The 18,004-nt window shown below is 41.1% G+C and overlaps 1 protein-coding gene across 1 annotated transcript in view; it reads right to left on the bottom strand.

The window, feature by feature from the left end:
• Positions 1 to 18,004, bottom strand: part of fap (fibroblast activation protein, alpha) — a 107,662-nt gene that overhangs the window by 47,455 nt on the left and 42,203 nt on the right. The window contains exons 3-5 of the mRNA XM_052011703.1: positions 15,571 to 15,666; positions 5,765 to 5,859; positions 1,254 to 1,328 (exon numbers count right to left, since the gene is read on the bottom strand). Coding sequence (XP_051867663.1) covers positions 1,254 to 1,328; positions 5,765 to 5,859; positions 15,571 to 15,666 — 266 coding nt within the window. The remainder of the gene's footprint in view (positions 1 to 1,253; positions 1,329 to 5,764; positions 5,860 to 15,570; positions 15,667 to 18,004) is intronic.

The following is an 18,004-nucleotide window of genomic DNA, read 5'->3' as shown; positions in this document are numbered from 1 at the left end:
TGATTATTGATACACTTTTCCAATTAATTTGAATCTGGATCCAGCCTTCAGTTATGCTTAAGTTTAAGGTCTGAAATGTAGCTAGGCCTTTATGAAATTAACACAAGCCATCTCAGAGCAGCCTAACCAGCAGTATATCTAGCTTTTAATTCAGCCTCAGGAGATCTCTTCATAGGTCTGAGTGAGCTCCATCTTCTGACCCACCCTGATTGAGTTCATACCTTCTGGGAGATTTGGTTCTCTAATAACTTTTGCATGCTTTGCCCAATTCATTCTGTCAGTAGTTAATTCCCATAATAGGTGCCCATAGCCTTCTCCTTCTCATCTGCATCCTGTTCCTTCCTCTTTAGAACATAGAATAGTACAGCACAGTACAGGCCCTTTGGCCCACAATGTTGTGCCAACCTTTAAACCTCACCTAAGACTATCTAAACCTTTCCTCCCACATATCCCTCTATTTTAAATTCCTCAATATGCCTATCTAGTAACTTCTTGAATCTGACCAATGTTCTGCCTCCACCGCTGCCCCAGGAAGCGCATTCCATGCCTCAACCACTCTTTGGGTAAAAAACCTTCCTCTAATATCTCCCTTGAACTTCCCACCCAGTACTTTAAAGCCATGCCCTCTTGTATTGAGCCTTGGTGCTCTGGAAAAGAGGTGCTGGCTGTCCACTCTATCTACTCCTCTTAATATTTTGTACACCTCTATCATGTCTCCTCTCATCCTCCTGCTCTCCAAAGAGTAAAGCCCTAGCTCCCTTAGTCTCTCCTCATAGTATGCTCTAAACACAATTATACAGTCCGGATGAAGGTCTCGATTCTCACAATAATTGTTCCTGTACATACTGCCTTCCAACTCTGTTCAGCATAAGTTTGGACTTGGTTAAGCTCCCAACGCACTCAGTTTTTTAAAAAAAATTCTACAAAATGGAAATGGAAACCTTAAAAATCTAAATCTTACAGCTAAAATAATGAAATGGAATGTTTTTTAGTTGCAAATTTTAATTTGACTAGATAGAATTTGAACTTAAATAATACATTGTAGAAGAGAATATACATTTAATAAAATTAGGGGTTCGTTTATCAGGAACTAGAACTATCAATGCATATTGTTTGTCAATGGAATGTGGGGTGTTTGTTCCAATAAAGAGTCCTCCATTATGGATTCTGCATGATTTTCAAGTATCCCACCAGATATGTTCATTTCTTTTAACTGCACCAAATAATAAATATCACTTAAAATGCCATATTACCTTTGAATAATTACTTTCCAGAAGTACATATTTTTCGTCAGGTGAGATCATGTAAGAAGTAGCTTTGACCTCCTCCTAAACATTGAAAACAATAGATAAAATTAAAACAAGAAGACTGATGCCTTTTATTTCATCAGTGCAAAGTAACAGACAACTTGCATGATGACTTGGCAAATTAAATAGTAGGCACAACATGTGGATGCTAGACACATATGGAAAAAGTAGCTGATGGCATCAGTTCTTGTACAAAACTGAATGATACCTACCTGCCAAGTTAGCCTGTTCTGATTCAGCTAACATCCTACATTCCTACTGCCTTTTCAGCAGAAAGTATTGCCAAGCATCTGTGCTTTATAAAGGGATTCTAATGACTTGCAGGCTTGCTACTGGCTGAGTCAGGACATCGGGAAGAAATCCACTAAATGACTTGTTTGGGGAGACAAAACCTTTATAGTTACAGAGTCATAGTCACACAGCACAGAAACAGGCCCTTCAGCTCACCATGCTTACTACTGAGTACCCTTCTACACTTATCCCATTTTTCAGCACTTGACCTGTGCTATTGAAGTGTACATTCAGATACTTATTAAATGTTGTGCCTCTACCTCTACCAGCCTCTCAGGCAGATTTCAACATCCACTGAGTGAAAAAACTCAGACCTCCCATAAACATCCTATCCCTCTGGTTTTACACACATCTACTCTGGGGGAAACTTTTTTGCTATTTATCCTTTATATGCCCCTCATAGTTTTGTGTACCTCAGTCAGGTCTTCTGTCATCTTCTGCCGCTCCGAGGAAATCAAACCATGCCTATTCTGATAACTGCAACATTCTATCCCAAGCAACATCCCAATGAATTTCCTTTGTACCCTCTCCAGTGCAATTACATCCTTCCTTTTGTGCATCAACCAAAACTCTACATAGGCTCTATCCTGCTAGAATGCAGAAAACAGAGCCTCTCTCAGAGGAGAAATGTGTTTAAAGACTTGGATTCTGCAGTGAGGTGGTGATGGAAACCCACCAGGTGCAGATCCTGTATGTTGGCCCATTACCTGAGCTGGTGGCTATGAGTGTTAGAAAGAGTATCCCTCTAGTGTTCAAAAGCTATCACTGCCTGACCACACGAGAGTTCTTGGTACTTGAAAGAAGAATGGTGCAAGGAAAGGGAGCAAATAGGAGGTGGATTGTAATACTAGCTATTACTGGGTAAATCAAAAGAGATTCTGAAACAGAAGTGGGATATGAAAAGGCAGATTAGAAATTAGTACCAAGTCATTTTCAATGATATCTGTGTAGCTGCTGAACACAAACCTATAGGGGTCATCAACTTCTTCTCCAGGTTGTTGTATGGGTGGACAGGTGACTATCCCCTGCCAATATGCTGTGATTGGCACCATTTGTGCGTTACTTTCTCCTGCAAGAAACAGTCTTGCAGTAGGTTTGAATAGTGTCCCTTCCACGGTTGAAGAGAATAGTGTGTAGAAGCTGTAAGCTCTTCAAATTGCAATGAATGTTTAAGGGTATGGTTGGGTATATTTGATTGAAAGAGAATGCTGAGTGATGAGTGATAGGAGTACATTGCAAGAAGAAATCTGTCCCTTGCTTACAGATGCAAAGTCATTAAACTTTTCTTGGCACTGCTTTCATTCCTTCTATTCATCCTAAATATTCTTCTAGGCTCCACTGGATAGAAGATGTCTCTCTCCTACATTTCTTCATTCAATGTATCCAGAGCTCAGTCTTAACATTAGTATGAATGCTCTAGGCATGTTTAAATTAATATTCTCAGACCTGTGGCATGATTTCCTCCAGCAGTTTCAAGCAATGCACACGTGAACATACCAACGTATGAATTAGGAGCAGGAACAGGCCACATGACCCTTCTCATCATTCAGTGAGATCGTGGCTAATCTGATTGTAACCTCAACTCTGCATTCTGTCCACATCAGGTATCTATTTTCAACTGCCACTATCTTTTGGAGAAGAAAGTTCGAAAGACTCAGAACTCTTCAAAAAAAAGTTTTGCCTCATCTCTATCTTATGTGGGTGACCTGTTATTTTCAAACAGTGACCCCCTAGTTCTAAATTCTTCTACATGTATCCTGTAAAGGCCCCTCAAGAACTTATAAGTTTTATTCAAACTTCCTCTCACTAATCTAAACACCAGCAGATACAGGCCTAGCCTGTCCAATCTTTTCTCACAAGGCAACTCACTCATTCCAGGTATCAATCTGTTAAACCTCTGAAATGCTTCCAAAGCAATAAAATCCTTCCTTAAACAAGGAGACCAATATTGTATACAGTATGCCAGGTGTGGTTTCATAAATATTTTACTCAGTTCCCCTAACAATAAACAATAACAATCTGTTTGCTTTCCTAATCTACACAATTGCTTTTTGCAAATCCCTGATCCTTCTAAACCTCAGGGTTCTGCACCTTTGACCATTTAGATAATATACTTAGTTTTTATTTTGCCTGTCAAAGTGGACAATTTCACATTTTCTCAGATTGTATTCCATTTGCCAGATATTTACTCAATCACTTAACCAATCTATGACCCTCTGTAGTCTCCTTACAAATTACTTTCTTACTTTGTATCATCAGCAAATTTAGCAATCATTCCCTTGATACCAAATACAAAAAGTTGAGGCTCCAGCACTAATCCTAGAGTCACACCACTCATTATATTTACTAAACAGAAAAAGACCCTTTTACGAATACCCTCTGTTTCTTGTTAGGCAGCCAATTATCAATCCTCTTTCGAGAAGATTTCCCCCATAAAAATGGACATTCTGACATGTATCAAACCAAAATGCACTATTTCTGGTCTTTGGATGCTACAATCATTTTAAAAATGTGGAAGCATAAATTTTATGAGCATCCTGTGGCAGGTCAACTGAGTACAAGTAAAAAAGCCAAGGTGATGTCAGTGCATAGAGGCATAAAATATAACAGACAGCACGGTTATAAAACACTGGCCTGGCCGCAACTGTAGATCTGTGTTCAGCTCAGGTTACCACATTATAATATCAAACCAAAATGCACTATTTCTGGTCTTTGGATGCTACAATCATTTTAAAAATGTGGAAGCATAAATTTTATGAGCATCCTGTGGCAGGTCAACTGAGTACAAGTAAAAAAGCCAAGGTGATGTCAGTGCATAGAGGCATAAAATATAACAGACAGCACGGTTATAAAACACTGGCCTGGCCGCAACTGTAGATCTGTGTTCAGCTCAGGTTACCACATTATAAAAGTAATGCCTTGACATCCTTTTATCCTTGACATCCAAAGAAAAATTCATATGAGAATGGTTCCTGGGATGAGTGTCTACTGTTACAATAATAGACTAGAGAGGCCAGGATTGTTTTCTTTGGATAGAGAAGGTTGAGGAGAGATGTCATAGAAGCATGTAAAATGATGAGATGTCTGGATAAAGTGGCAGTGAGAGGCTAGTCCCTTTGGGGGAGCAGGTCATGGACTAGAGGTCACTGGTATAAAATAAAGGAGAAGGGAGTTAAGAGTGACGTGAAGAAAAAATGGAAGCTCCTGGAGTGAGCATATCTTTGAAATCCGGAATGTGCTGCCTGCAAATGTGGTGGAGGCAGATTCCACTGAGGGCTTCAAGAGTAACTGTATACATATTTACTGGGAAAAAAAATCGCAAGGCTATGGTGAAAGTGCAGAATTGGAAAGTTGCCCAGTAGAGGGCTGGTGTGGACGCAACGGGCTAAATGGCTCCCCTCCATGCTAAATCTATTCCATGATGCTTTGTTTTCCACTGCATCCAACCCAGGGCCATTAAGTTCTAGCATTTCATCTGATCCATATCCCACTCACTTTTAAGTATGAAGATTGAGTCTAATATTTCTTGTCATGCATCTAACTTTCTATTAGATGACATGATCACTTTAAGTTAGAGCTAATGTTGCATTTTCAACTTATGAGGGTAGATGTTGCATTAGGCTTGGCCTAATGCAACATGTTCCAATTATTCAAATAACTTAATATGGAGAAGTATTAGTTCAATGTGCTGTGGAATGATCCAGTGCTGATAGAAAGCTACTCTTGGCACAACCTTTGCTGGGAAATATGGCTATGTTAAAAATTGTATCAATCGGTATTTGTTTTTTGCCATTGAAGTTTGTCACTTTGTGCATCTTAGTAAACTATTTCTCAGATCTTGTGCACTTTTCATTGAGGAACATGGATGACTACAAGAATATCTATTTTAAGGATTTTATCATTCAACAATGTTTCAAAGATATTATTACAGCTACTGGTCTTCTGCATATAAATCAAGTTTTTAAAAAAATTTAACAAACATGTTATTTTAATTTACTTTTTAAAAGGAATTACCCAGGTTTATTGATCACTTTGTTGCACAGGTCTGGTTTAAATAATATGACGAACATCACTACAGACAGAAAATTACTTGTGCAAATCAATACATTTGTAAATACAACTAAACATCACTTAGAACTTTTCAAGTATAAAATAAATATACTTACAAATGTGGTGTTGAGCAGAAAATCACTTGTTTGTTGTGTTTCAACATTGTAGCGAATAACATTGCCGTAGTTGGTTCTATGTAGGTATTCATTGTCTAAAAATATTAGTGTAGTATTGTAAATATTTTAAGTATGAATATAATTGCATATATTGCAATATTTTTATCTTCGAAGCTCCTTTCTAAGATATAAATTTTGAAGCCTTCAATGGAGATCAACATTAATCCTATCCCAATATAAATTCCTCTCCTTTTAATTTAGTTCTGGGATCTGAGCAATGCTGACAAGGACAACATTTATAGTCCATCTCTAATTGTCTTTGAGACGGTGGTAGTGAGTCACCTTCTTGATTTGCTGCAGTCCTTCTACACTGATATTCACCCAATGTTGTTGAGGAGGGAGTTACAGGATTTAGATCAGCTATGATGGAGTAGTAGTGGTATATTTCCAGGTCAAGGATCCTGTGCGACTTGGAAATGAACCTGCAGGTTTTGGTGTTCCAATGCATCTGCTGCCCTTATCCTTCTTGGTAGTAGAGTAGTCGGTTTGAGACTTGCTCTAATAGAGGAATAATTGCAGTGAATTTTGAGGTGATGCACACTACAGCCGCTATATGCCAGAGGTGGAAAAGACGGTTGATGAGGGACAATTGAGTGACAGCTATGAACCAGATGATGATGAGCTTGTTTTCCCTGCACAAATCCAGAGAAGTGGAAAGCTCATCATGCTCCAGATGTTTGCTTTGTTGATGGTTTGCAGTATCAGGAGGTGAGTTATCACAAGGTAATCAACCACAGACCTGCTCCTTATGTGGCTGGTCAAGTTGAGTTTCTGGATAAATGTGACCTTTAGCACATTGACGGTGGAGTACTCAGTAATGGTGATATTGTTGAATGTCAAGGGTAGGTGGTCGGACACTCCTTTGTTGGAGATGGTTATTGCCTGGCACCTTTGGCGCAGATATTACTTGCCACTTAGCAGCCCATGCCCGAATGTTACCTAGGTCCTGTTGCACTCAGGCATGGGTTGCTTCATTTGCAGAAGAGTTGTGCATCATCAGTGAGCATCCCCACTTCAAACTCTATGATGAAAATCAATAATGAAGTAGCAGAAGATAATTGGGCCTGGAAACTTCTGCAGTGATATTATGGGGCCGGAACAATTGCCCTTCAATAACTACAACCACCTTTCCTTGTGTGAGGTATGATACCAACCACTGGAGCATTTCCCCTTTATGTCCCTTGACTTGAGTTTTAACTGGGCGCCTTGATACCACATTCAGTTAAATGTGGAAAGTCACTCTCACCTTATCTCCGGAATTGAGGACTTTGGTCGATATTTTGCATAAAGGCTGTGATAAATGCTGTAGCTGACCTGACGAACACCAATTTGGGCATTGGTAAGTTATTGATTAGTATCATTTGATAGCACTGTTGACTACAACTTCCACTTCCCTAATCATTGAGAATAGACTAATTAGGTGGTAATTAACCAGATTGGATTTATCCTGCTTTTTATGAAAAGGTGTACAGGGCAATTTTCCATATGGCCAGATAGATGCCAGTGTTGAAATTGCACTGGAACAGCTAGGCTAAAATCTCCTCCTCCTCTAGCTGTTTAATTTTCCACCACTATTCATGAATAGATATGCAGTGAATGCAGAGCTTTGATCTGATCTGCTAGTTGTGAGGCAGCTTTGCTCCCTCCACTGCATGCTATGTAGCTTCACCAAGCTGGGACTTCATCCTTTTCAATATGCCCAGTGCTGCTCCTGGCTATCCTTCTGCACACCTCACTGAATCAGGGTTGATTTCTCAGCTCTATAATAATGGTAGACTGAGAGATATGTTGGGCCACAAAGTTGCAGATTGGGGAGCTATACCTTCTTGTTGCTGATGATGATCCACAGCACTTCATGGATACCTAGTTTTAATCTGCCAAATCTGTTCTGAGGCTATTCTGTATAATACACTTGTAGTGTCACGCAGCATGATGGAGGGTGTCCTCAGTGTAGAAGATGGGACTGTCGTCACAAGGACTGTGCATTGGTCACTTCCACAAATGCTAACAAGGACAGATGCATCTGCCACAGGTAAACTGGTAAGGTTGAGATTAAGTAATTTCATTCCTCATGCTATTTCACTCACTACCTGCTGGAAACCCAGTCTGGCAGCAGAACTCAGTTAGCTCAGTCAGTGGTGATGCTATCAATCCAAGCCACTCTTGCTGATGGACAAAGGAGTCCTCACCCAGAGTGTATTCTGTGACCTTGCTAATTCCATTGCACCTTCTAAAGTAATGTAAAAGGAGGAGCACTGATTCATCAGCTAAGGGAGAATGTTAGGTGGTAATCAGGAGATTTCCCAGTTCACGTTTGATTTAATATCATGAGACCTCATGAGGACTCCAAGAATCACTCCGCACCCTGCCTTTATATGACTGTGCTGCCACCTCTGGTGGGTGTATCCTTTTGGTGGGACCAGAAATACCAGGGATTATATTGAAGGAGTCTGGTACATTAGAAACAAGAAGGGAAGGATCACTCTAGTGGGGCTGTAGTATAGACTCCCCACTAGCCAGTGGGAACTTGAGGAGCAGGTGTGGAGATATTAGTGGGAGATTTTAATTTACCAGTTATTGACTGGAATACCTGGGGTGTTAAGGGCCTGATCGGAGTGGAATTTGTGAAATGTGCCCAGGAAAGTTTCCTGAGTCTATAGATATAGATAGATATAGATATGTATATATATATATATATATATATATATATATAAGGGCCCTACCTGGGAGGGTGCAATACTGGACCTGTTAGGGAATGAGGCAGGGCAGGTAACTGAAGTGGCAGTCAGGGAGCACTTTGGCTCTAGTGACCATAATTCTATTAGTTTTAAGATAGTGATGGAAAAGGATAGGACAGGTCCACAGATTAGGGTCCTAAACTGGAGCAGGGCTAATTTTGGGGGAATAGGAAGGATCTAGCAGAGGTTGATGTGGGTGAGCCTGTTTGAAGGGAAAGGAATGAATGGCAAGTGGGAGTGTGATATCAAGAGTCCAGGAGCAGCATGTTCCTGTTGGGGTGAAGGGTAAACCTGACAAGTGTAGGGAACCTTGGCTGATGAGAAATATTGAGGCTCTGGTCAAGAAAAAGAAGGAATGCTTCTTTAGGAGGTCAGGGACCAGCATATCCCTTGATGGCTATAAAAAGGTTAAGAATACTTTTAAGAGGAAAATCAGGAGGGTAAAGTGAGGATATGAGTTGTATCCGGCAGGTAAGGCTAAGGAAAATCCCAAGAGGTTCTATAGCTATATCAAGAGTAAAAGGGTGGCTGTGGAGAGATTAGGTCCCCTTAGAGATCAGCAGGGCCACCTATGTCTCAAGCCACAGGAGATGGGTGGGAATTTTAATGAATATTTCTCCTCGGTGTTTACTGAGAAGAAACTCATGGTTGTTCAAGAGATAAGAGAAACAAGTGGACATTTTAGAGACATTTGTATCACCAGAGAGGAGGTATTTGCAGACTTACAGTGCATTAAGGTGGGTAAATCCCCAGGGCCTGACCGAGTGCATTCTCGGACTTTGTGGGAGGGTAGAGGAGAAATTGTGGAGGACCTTGCAGAGATATTTGCTTCATTGTTAGACACTGATGAAGTTCCTGAAGACTGGAAGGTGGCTAATGTTGTTCCATTGTTTTAGAAGAGTAGCAAGGATAAGCCAGGGAACTACAGGCCAGTCAGCCTGACATCAGTAGTGGGGAAGTTACTGGAGGGAATTCTGAGGGACAGGATCTACCAGCATTTGGAGAGACCAGAGTCTGATTAGGAGGAGTAAGCATGGCTTTGTGCGTGGAAAGTCATGCTTGACAAATTTTTTGAAGAGGTTAAAAAAAGGTAGATGGTGGTAGGGCAGTGAATGTCATCTATTTGGACTTTAGCAAGGTCTTTTGACAAGGTTCAGCTTGGTAGGATGGTCTGGAAGGTTAGGTCTCATGGAATCCAGGGAGAGTTAGATGGATTCAAAATTGGCTCGGAAGCAGGAAGCAGAGGGCAGTGGTTGAAGCTGCTTCTTGGAACGGAGGCTGGTGACTAGTGGTGTGCCCCGGGGGTTGGTTTTGAGACCCTTGTTATTCATTATTTATGCAAATTCACAAGGCTTGATCAGTAAGTTTGCGGATGACACGAAATTAGGTGTTGTTGTTGATAGTGAAGAAGGTTATCGTAGACTAAGGGGGATCTTGATCAGTTAGGGAAGTGGGCCAAGGAGTGGCAAATGGATTTCAATACAGATAAGTGTGAGGTGATGTATTTTGGCAAGTCAAACCAGCATAGGACTTATACGATGAATGATAGGGCACTAGGGAGTATAATGGAACAGAGGGACCCAGAAGTGTTTCAGAAAGCGGTGTTTCAGATAGACAGGGTGGTGAAAAAGGCACTTAGCATGCTGGCCTTCATCAGTCAGGATACTGAGACTATGAGTTGGGACATTATGATTGCAGTTGCATAAGTCATTGGTGAGGCTGCACTTGGAGTACTGTGTGTATGGTTTTGGTGACCTTGTTACAGGGAAGTCATGGTTAAACTGGAAAGAGTGTAAAAAAGATTTACGAGAATAGTGCCAGGACTAGAGGACCTGAGTTGTATGGAGAGGTTGGCCAACCCAGATCTTTATTCCTTGGAACATAGGAGAATGAGGGGCAACCTTATAGAGGTGTCTAAAATTATGAGAGGCATCGATAAGGTGGATGGTAATAGTCTTTTACCCAGGGTAGGGGAGTTCAAAACTAGGGGGCTTAGACTGAGGGTGAAAGGGGAAAGATTTAAAAGGGACCTGAGGGGCAACTTTTTCCACACAGAGGGTGGTGATTATATAATAAGCTGCCAGAGGAAGTGGTTGAGGCAGGTACAATAGTATCATATAAGGAGCATTTGGATAGGTACATGCAAGGGAAGGCCTAGATGGATATGGGCCAAACGCAGAAAATTGGGGCTAGCTGGCTGGGCACCTGCTCGATATGGACTCGTTGGGCTGAAGGGCCTGTATCCGTGCTCTATTGCTCTATGACTCTCTGTGACATTGTCTGCAAGAAATGACTTGTGAGTATGACTACTTTGTGGGACAGTCTTCCCAGTTTAGGTACCAGTTGCCAGATGTTTGTGCAGAGGACTTTGCAATGTCAACTGGAATGTGAGTGACTTTGGTGTGACCGAATTGGTGCCTGGCTTGACGTCAGGTGCTCCATCCAGTTTTATTCCTTCTCCATAATGCTATAACTTCAAAGAGCATTTAAGAGACAACCCCACTGGGAAGAGTCTGGTGTTACGTATATGCCAGACTGGGTAAGGGTACCAAATTTCCTCCCTTGAAGAACATTAGTGAACCAGATGGATTTTTAAGACTGTGTCTGTTAATAGAAGGTGCAATAAGTTCATTTATTTGGCATTCATTGCCTCCAGCTTTAGGTTTTCTGTGTTCTGATGGCAGATGTTGTGTAACTTTGGTAACAAAAGGCAATAACAGAGGATCCTGGACCTGAAATGTTAATTCTGTTTTCATTTCCACAGCTGCTGCCTGAAAAGAACAGCATTTTCTGTTTTTATTTCAGATTTCCAGCATCTCAGTTTTTTTCATTGCCATGGGATCAACAGTTGGCGCTGAACCACTGATGGATCCATGGAGGGCTGTTGTGGTTGGTAAGCTGATGATAGAAGTTAGCAGATTGTTGGGTGTTGCGGGTGATTAGTTGGGTTAGGGTCGAAGGAAAAACCGTTGTGAGGAGAAAGAATTGTGAAGACCCACTTTAGATGTGTGATCAATGCCATCTACAGGCCACATCAATGTGACTAAAAACAACAATGCACATGACCAGTTTTCTCCATGCATCAGGTGCATGGAAGACCATTAGGAAAGTTGTTGACTTCAGAGTCATAGAGTCATACAGTACTCAGACAGCCCCTTTAGTCCTCTGTGTCTATGCTGACAACCAATATATGCTAATCCCATTTACCCCCACTTGGTCCTTGGCAATTCAAGGGTTCATCCAGATGCTACTTAAATGTTCAATGTACCTGCCTCCACCACCTTCCCAAACAGTGCATTCCAGACTTCAACTACCTTGCTCTTCAAGTCCATGACTTGGGCCCTGTTTAAGTGAGGGAAGGGTTCCTACCTCTCCCATCCTTTCTGGCAGTGAGTTCCAGAGAGTGTAATCCTTCCACCAATTAGTTTAAACTTTTGACTTTGAGGGAAAATAGCTCCTTCCCACTGTCTCTCTGGACAACGGAAGATGAGAGGTGATTTGATAGAGGTAATACAAGATTATGAGAGGCATAGATAGTGTGGACAGCCAGCCCCTTTTCCCCTGAGTGGCAATGGCCAATACCAGAAGACATCAGTTTAAGGTGAGTGTTGGGAAGTTTAGGAGAGATGTCAGAAGTAGGTTTTTTTTTACACACAGAGTGGTGGGTGCCTGGCATGCACTGCCGGGGGGTGGTGGTAGAGGCTGATACAATAGGGAAATTTAAAAGACTCTTGGATAGGCACATGGATGTGTAGGAGGGAAAGGTTAGATCGCTCATGGAATAGTGTTATGTAGGTCGGCACAACATCGTGGGCCAAAGGGCCTATACTGTGCTGTACTGTTCTATGTTCTGGGTGAAAAAAGTCCTCCTCAGATCCCTCTGAATATCTTACTCCTCACCTTAAACCTATGCCCTCTGGCATTAGATATATCTGCCATGGGGAAATGTTTTCTCGCTATCTATGTATGCAATTTGTGTTAAGTGCCCCATTTTCCATTATGATTGGTTTATAATTAAAACTGAATTTAATGGTGCACAAGAATGCAGCACTAAATAAACCAGGTAAAAATTTGTTATTTTGGTCACCAGAAAACATACACTACATTTCTTTTACATGCCTGCTTAAGAGCTAGAATAGTATCTTAACTCCCTAAGTTCGAGATTCAAGGGCCCTTGTTATTAGGGTTCATGTGAGACTTGATCAGGTGTGACCCATTGCTACTGGATTAGAAATTCTTGAAATACTCTGGCTATTAAATTCAATTATTTGATCCCAGTTTCAATGTGAATGCAGATTGTGATGCTAATTGTCCTTTGCTTCTCCCACCGTATGCATAAATAAGGAATTTGGGCCGACTCTGATAATATCCAAGGTTTAGAATAAATTGCTAAAATAACACAGTGAAAGCAGAGGTTCACTGAATTTTTAGATTTTGTATTCATTGTGCAGCATGGATATTTACACAGCATTAGATATAACCAGATGTGAATACAAACCAATATCTGGAGTTTCATTGTCTTTATGCTACTTCTGTGAACAAAAGGGATGAACTCAGCCTCCAATGTCTCCACTGCATGTTATTATTTTATTTTTAGTTTGCTTTACTCCATTTCACAATAATTCAAAACTTACATAATGCATAAATTTTAATAGATTGTAGCATTGCATTGATTGACTAATTAAGGAAAGTAGGTACCAACTTATAAAAAGGATACAAACTATTTTCAATCATTGTGTTCCAAGCATGGGTGGAACGGGAGTGATTATTAATTGAACATTAAAGTCAAATGCTGATTTTCATATTATATTGTGAAGAATTGGCTCGGAGGTAGGAAACAGAGGACGTTGTTTCTCAGAGTGGAGACCAGTGACTAGTGATGTGCCACAGGGATCGGTTTTGAGACCCTTGTTATTCATTATTTATATAAATGATTTGGACGTGATTGCACACGGCTTGATCAGCAAGTTTGCAGATGACACAAAATTCAGAGGTGTTGTTGATAGTGAAGAATGTTATCGTAGACTACAGGGGGATCTTGATCAGTTAGGGAAGTGGGCCGAGGAGTGGCAAATGGATTTCAATAGAGATAAGTGTGAGGTGATGCATTTGGAAAGTCAAACCAACGTAGGACTTATACTATGAATGGTAGGGCGCTAAGGAGTGTAATGGGACAGAGGGACCCAGGAGTACGAGTGCATAGTTCCTTGAAAGTGGTGTTTCAGATAGACAGGGTGGTGAAAAAGGCATTTAGCATGCTGGCCTTCATCAGTCAGGGTATGGAGACTAGGAGTCATTATGATTGCAGTTGCATAAGTCGTTGGTGAGGCCGCATTTGGAGTACTGTGTACGGTTTTGGTGACCTTGTTATAGGAAAGACATGGTTAAACGGGAAAGAATGCAGAAAAGATTTACGAGGATGTTGCCAGGACTAGAGGGCCTGAGTTATAGGGGAAGGTTAGCCAGGCTTGGTCTTTATTCCTTGGAATGCAGGAGAATCGGGGCGACCTTATAGAACTGTTTAAAATTATGAAAAAAATAGATAAGGTGGATGGTAACAGTCTTTTCCGCAAGGTACGGGAGTCCAAAACTAGGGGGCATAGGTTTAGGGTGAGAGGGAAAAGATTTAAAAGGGACCTGAGAGGGTGGTGAGTATATTGAATGAGCTGCCAGAGGAAGTGGTTGAGCCAGGTACAATAGTATAATTTAAGGAGCACTTTCATAGGTATGTGCAGGGGCAGGGCTTAGAGGGATATGGGCTAAACGCAGGAAATTGGGACCTATTAGGTGCACAACATGGTTGGCACGGACTTGTTGGGCCGAAGGGCCTGTATCCATGCTCTATAACTCTATGAATATTAAATGGAGGTCTGAAAACTCCCAACTCTAATAATAATTCAAGATGGTGATGCAGTGGAGAAGGGATGAGAAATAGCATTGCAAGCAATTTATGTGTACATGCTGATAATTCATCTAAAGTTATTTTGGTAAAACTTGAATCTCCAAAGAAACTTCTTTGAGTTGTGTGAATTTGTAATTAGCTCTTTGCATCTGTGTGTAGTCAGGTTTGGCATGCTGCTCACTGGGGCATCGCAAACTGGCCAGATTCCATCATGGTACACACACGGAACAGAAACTGAATCTGGAACTTTACTAATACGAATGGCTCATATGCATTTCATGCCATATAATTAATGAGGGATCAGTTAGGGACTCAACTCAATTCCTTTATTTATTGAACTATTTAAGCAAAGCATGACAAGAAACAAAAGCAGGAGTAGGACATTCAGCCCCTCATGCTTAATCTGCCATTCAATCAGATCTGATTATTTTGATAATTCCATTAAAATTTAATTAAAGCTATGGTTGTACAATAGGTACTATTTTCAAATCATTAGCTGCAACATGGTATTCTTGAGCGCCAGGCTAGACATTTGCATAGAAAGGTACAAGAAGTCCTTGATAACTATTCATAACCCAAATTGTTCATAAATTGGAAATGAACCAAGACACTGTGTGGGAAAGGATCACAGAAACAACTGTAATAGGAGAGCAAGCAGGCTAGGGAAGCACGACTGCCAGGCAGCCTCACTGACTCATTGAGTGAGGAGTCAGTCTGCTCAGCACTCCCAGCTCTGCTCGACTCAAACCAGCCCCCTGACTGTTGCAGCCCGGAGTGGGCAGGGAAGGCACGCGAAAGAGCCTGTTCCCACCCGGTAGAAGATGACTGCAGCCCCACCGCAGCCGGAAAATCCATCCCTATCCATCCCAATGGTCTTCCAAATGCCCATTTGTATGTACAGGGTGTCTCAATAGTTGGGTGTTTGTAAACTATGGAGCACTGTGATTATTTTAAGCTATACTCTTAAAGTAAGAAAAGTATGTCAATTTTATTATTTCTTTCTTAAGCCATGCCAGTCTTCATCCATACAGTTCCATTCTTAAACTTTGAGAATTTTAAAGTCAGTGTAATTATGGAGTGTAAGACAATCAACTGTTAATGATTACCTGATATCCACTGTAGGTTGTACGATTTATATCTGTAATTTCCTTTTAAGTAGTCATCTAAGGTAAACTTTGGACGCTGATCTTTTTCCTGTTTACCTAATTCAAAAACGGTAAGAAAGTTATTTGCAATATCAATTACCAACTTCAAAAGATTTCTAGATAATTAACTCACTATTTAATATTTCTCCAGTAAGATACATATCTTGTTATTCTGGTGCACTAGAACAATGCATCAGAGGGGAAAAAATGGTCATTTCAGACATTGTCTTTAGGGTAAAAGTTGATATCGCACCATAGTTTAAAGGTTAAGTACAACCAACCAGTCTCTTGCATATTTTTGTTGGCTAGAATGTGCTGACCAATCCTCCTTTTCCAAGGCCAGATTCAGGAAATCATCAGCTACATTCCTTTTTGGGCCTGCACTGTGGCTAGGAGATGGTTAATGGGCTCAGGAAGGGAAGCCTGGAATTAGTATTGTGGGGTATCAAGTGTAGAACTCTAGCAGTGTATTTTCTTAAGATTGAGAGGGGGACACTGGCAGTGACTTTCTAGGGGATGAGGAGCAGATGACCAACTGTGTGTTTTGCAGGGATCAAGTGCAAGTAATTTCACTTTCAAAGGATCAAGATGGGGAGACAAACAATTTTTAGGAAGGATTAGATTGCCCAAGCCTGGCTGTGTGTTTTGGGGAGACTGGGACTAGGTGGGTGACTGTGTCTTTGGCAGATCAGGGATGAGAAGACTGCAAGACTGGGTAGGAAGGAATGGAGTATAGGAGACCAACAGTGCATATGGTGGTAGGTTTCCGTAGGGAGATGGGGCTCAGATTAAGACATCATGGGATGGGCTGCAAACCTTCAGGATGGGAGGGATTGTTTTCGTGTAATACTGATTAAAGTAACTTACTCACCTTGAAGACCTCCCAGTCTAGCACTCTAGAAGGAAGACTGTGTTGTCCTAGGAGTCTCCAATGGCAGGACTCCCAGGACAATGTGATTCAATCTCCCCTCTAGTACTGTCAAAGGAATAACCTATGGGGAACAATGTTATCCTGCTGGAGAAGTTGCGTCAGGGTTTTCTGAGTGATGTGGAATGACCGGGGAATAATTGTTATCATATTTCATTCTCTATAAGTAGATTTTCAATTGTCAAGTGCTTTTTTTTTCAGTACAAGTTGATACAACAAGCAGAGCATCTGGTGATATACGCATTTAGGAATTTCATGTACAGTTTTCTGTATTCCCAGCCAAAGGAGCAGAAAATCTTTGGATTCCACATAATATCTGGTGCATTGTCATAATCCACAAGCTGAAACTACTCACAACTTTTAGTATGAAGTAAGATTTACTGCTAATTCTCTATAACAGAAAGAAAGGTAAGTTTTCTCTGCAGAAAATCAATGTTATTGGCATGCAAACCTGATTAACACTTAAAGTTGGGGGAGAAATCACAGGGCAGTTTAATTTTTACAGGTGCGGTGTTCAAACACACATATAGGCATCTTCAGCATGAATAGGCATCAGAGCAATTGTTCCATCATCTTCAGCTCTTTGTCACTTCCACCTATCACCTCCCAGCTTCTGACACTATTCCCATTCTCCCATCTGCCTATCACCCTCCCCCCTCCAATTCGCTGGATTCAATCGCCTGCCAGCTCTTGCTCTACCCCTTGCCTCCATCTTTTTATACTGGCTATCTTCCCTCCATCTTTCAATCCAAATGAAGAGTCTCAACCCAAAATGTCGACTGTTCATTTCCCTCAATAGATGCTGCCTGGCCCACTGAGTTCCTCCAGCTTTTTGCATGTTGTTCCTATTGTTGAGTGGAAAGTCTGCTTCACTAATAAAGCCTTCAGCTTTTTTTTTTGGAGATGCTGTAGAAAATAGTCATTGTGAGGAGGACACAGTCTGCAAAAGGATGGAGGAAGGTTATATGAAGGGACGAGAACAAATATCTGGGAAAATGTGAGATTGTTCACTATGAAAGGAAGAATAGAAAAAAAATCCCTAATCAGAGTGTAGATACAGTACTAGCATTGTTTTAAAACTTGCCTTTGGGCCATGACTTTCAATTGTGATCCTTATGCAATAGCACTGATATGTTTTTTCCAAATGCTATCTGATGCAACTAGTGCACACTCATAAAAGACTTCAACCAATGTCACACAGTTGCTGGCACTTAGCTGCAGTTTGTGACCCTAAGTACACATCCAGGCTCATTTTAAATATAATGAGAATCCCTGCCTCTTCCATCTGGTCTGGCAAAGAGTTTTAGACAACTACTGTCCTCTAATCCATCTACCAAAAGCTTCAAATCTATGCCTGCTGGTTTTTGACCCACCCGGAACTAGATTCCATCTATTTACCTTGTAGAACTGGGCATTTCTGCTGTAAGGTTAGCCATCTGTAATATTAACTCCATTTTTCTCTCTCTC

Source organism: Pristis pectinata, chromosome 1, assembly GCF_009764475.1.
Source record: "Pristis pectinata isolate sPriPec2 chromosome 1, sPriPec2.1.pri, whole genome shotgun sequence".
Classification (NCBI taxonomy): Eukaryota; Metazoa; Chordata; class Chondrichthyes; order Rhinopristiformes; family Pristidae; genus Pristis; species Pristis pectinata.
Note: the sequence above shows the minus strand (reverse complement) of the source record. Positions and strands in the feature narration are given on the sequence as shown.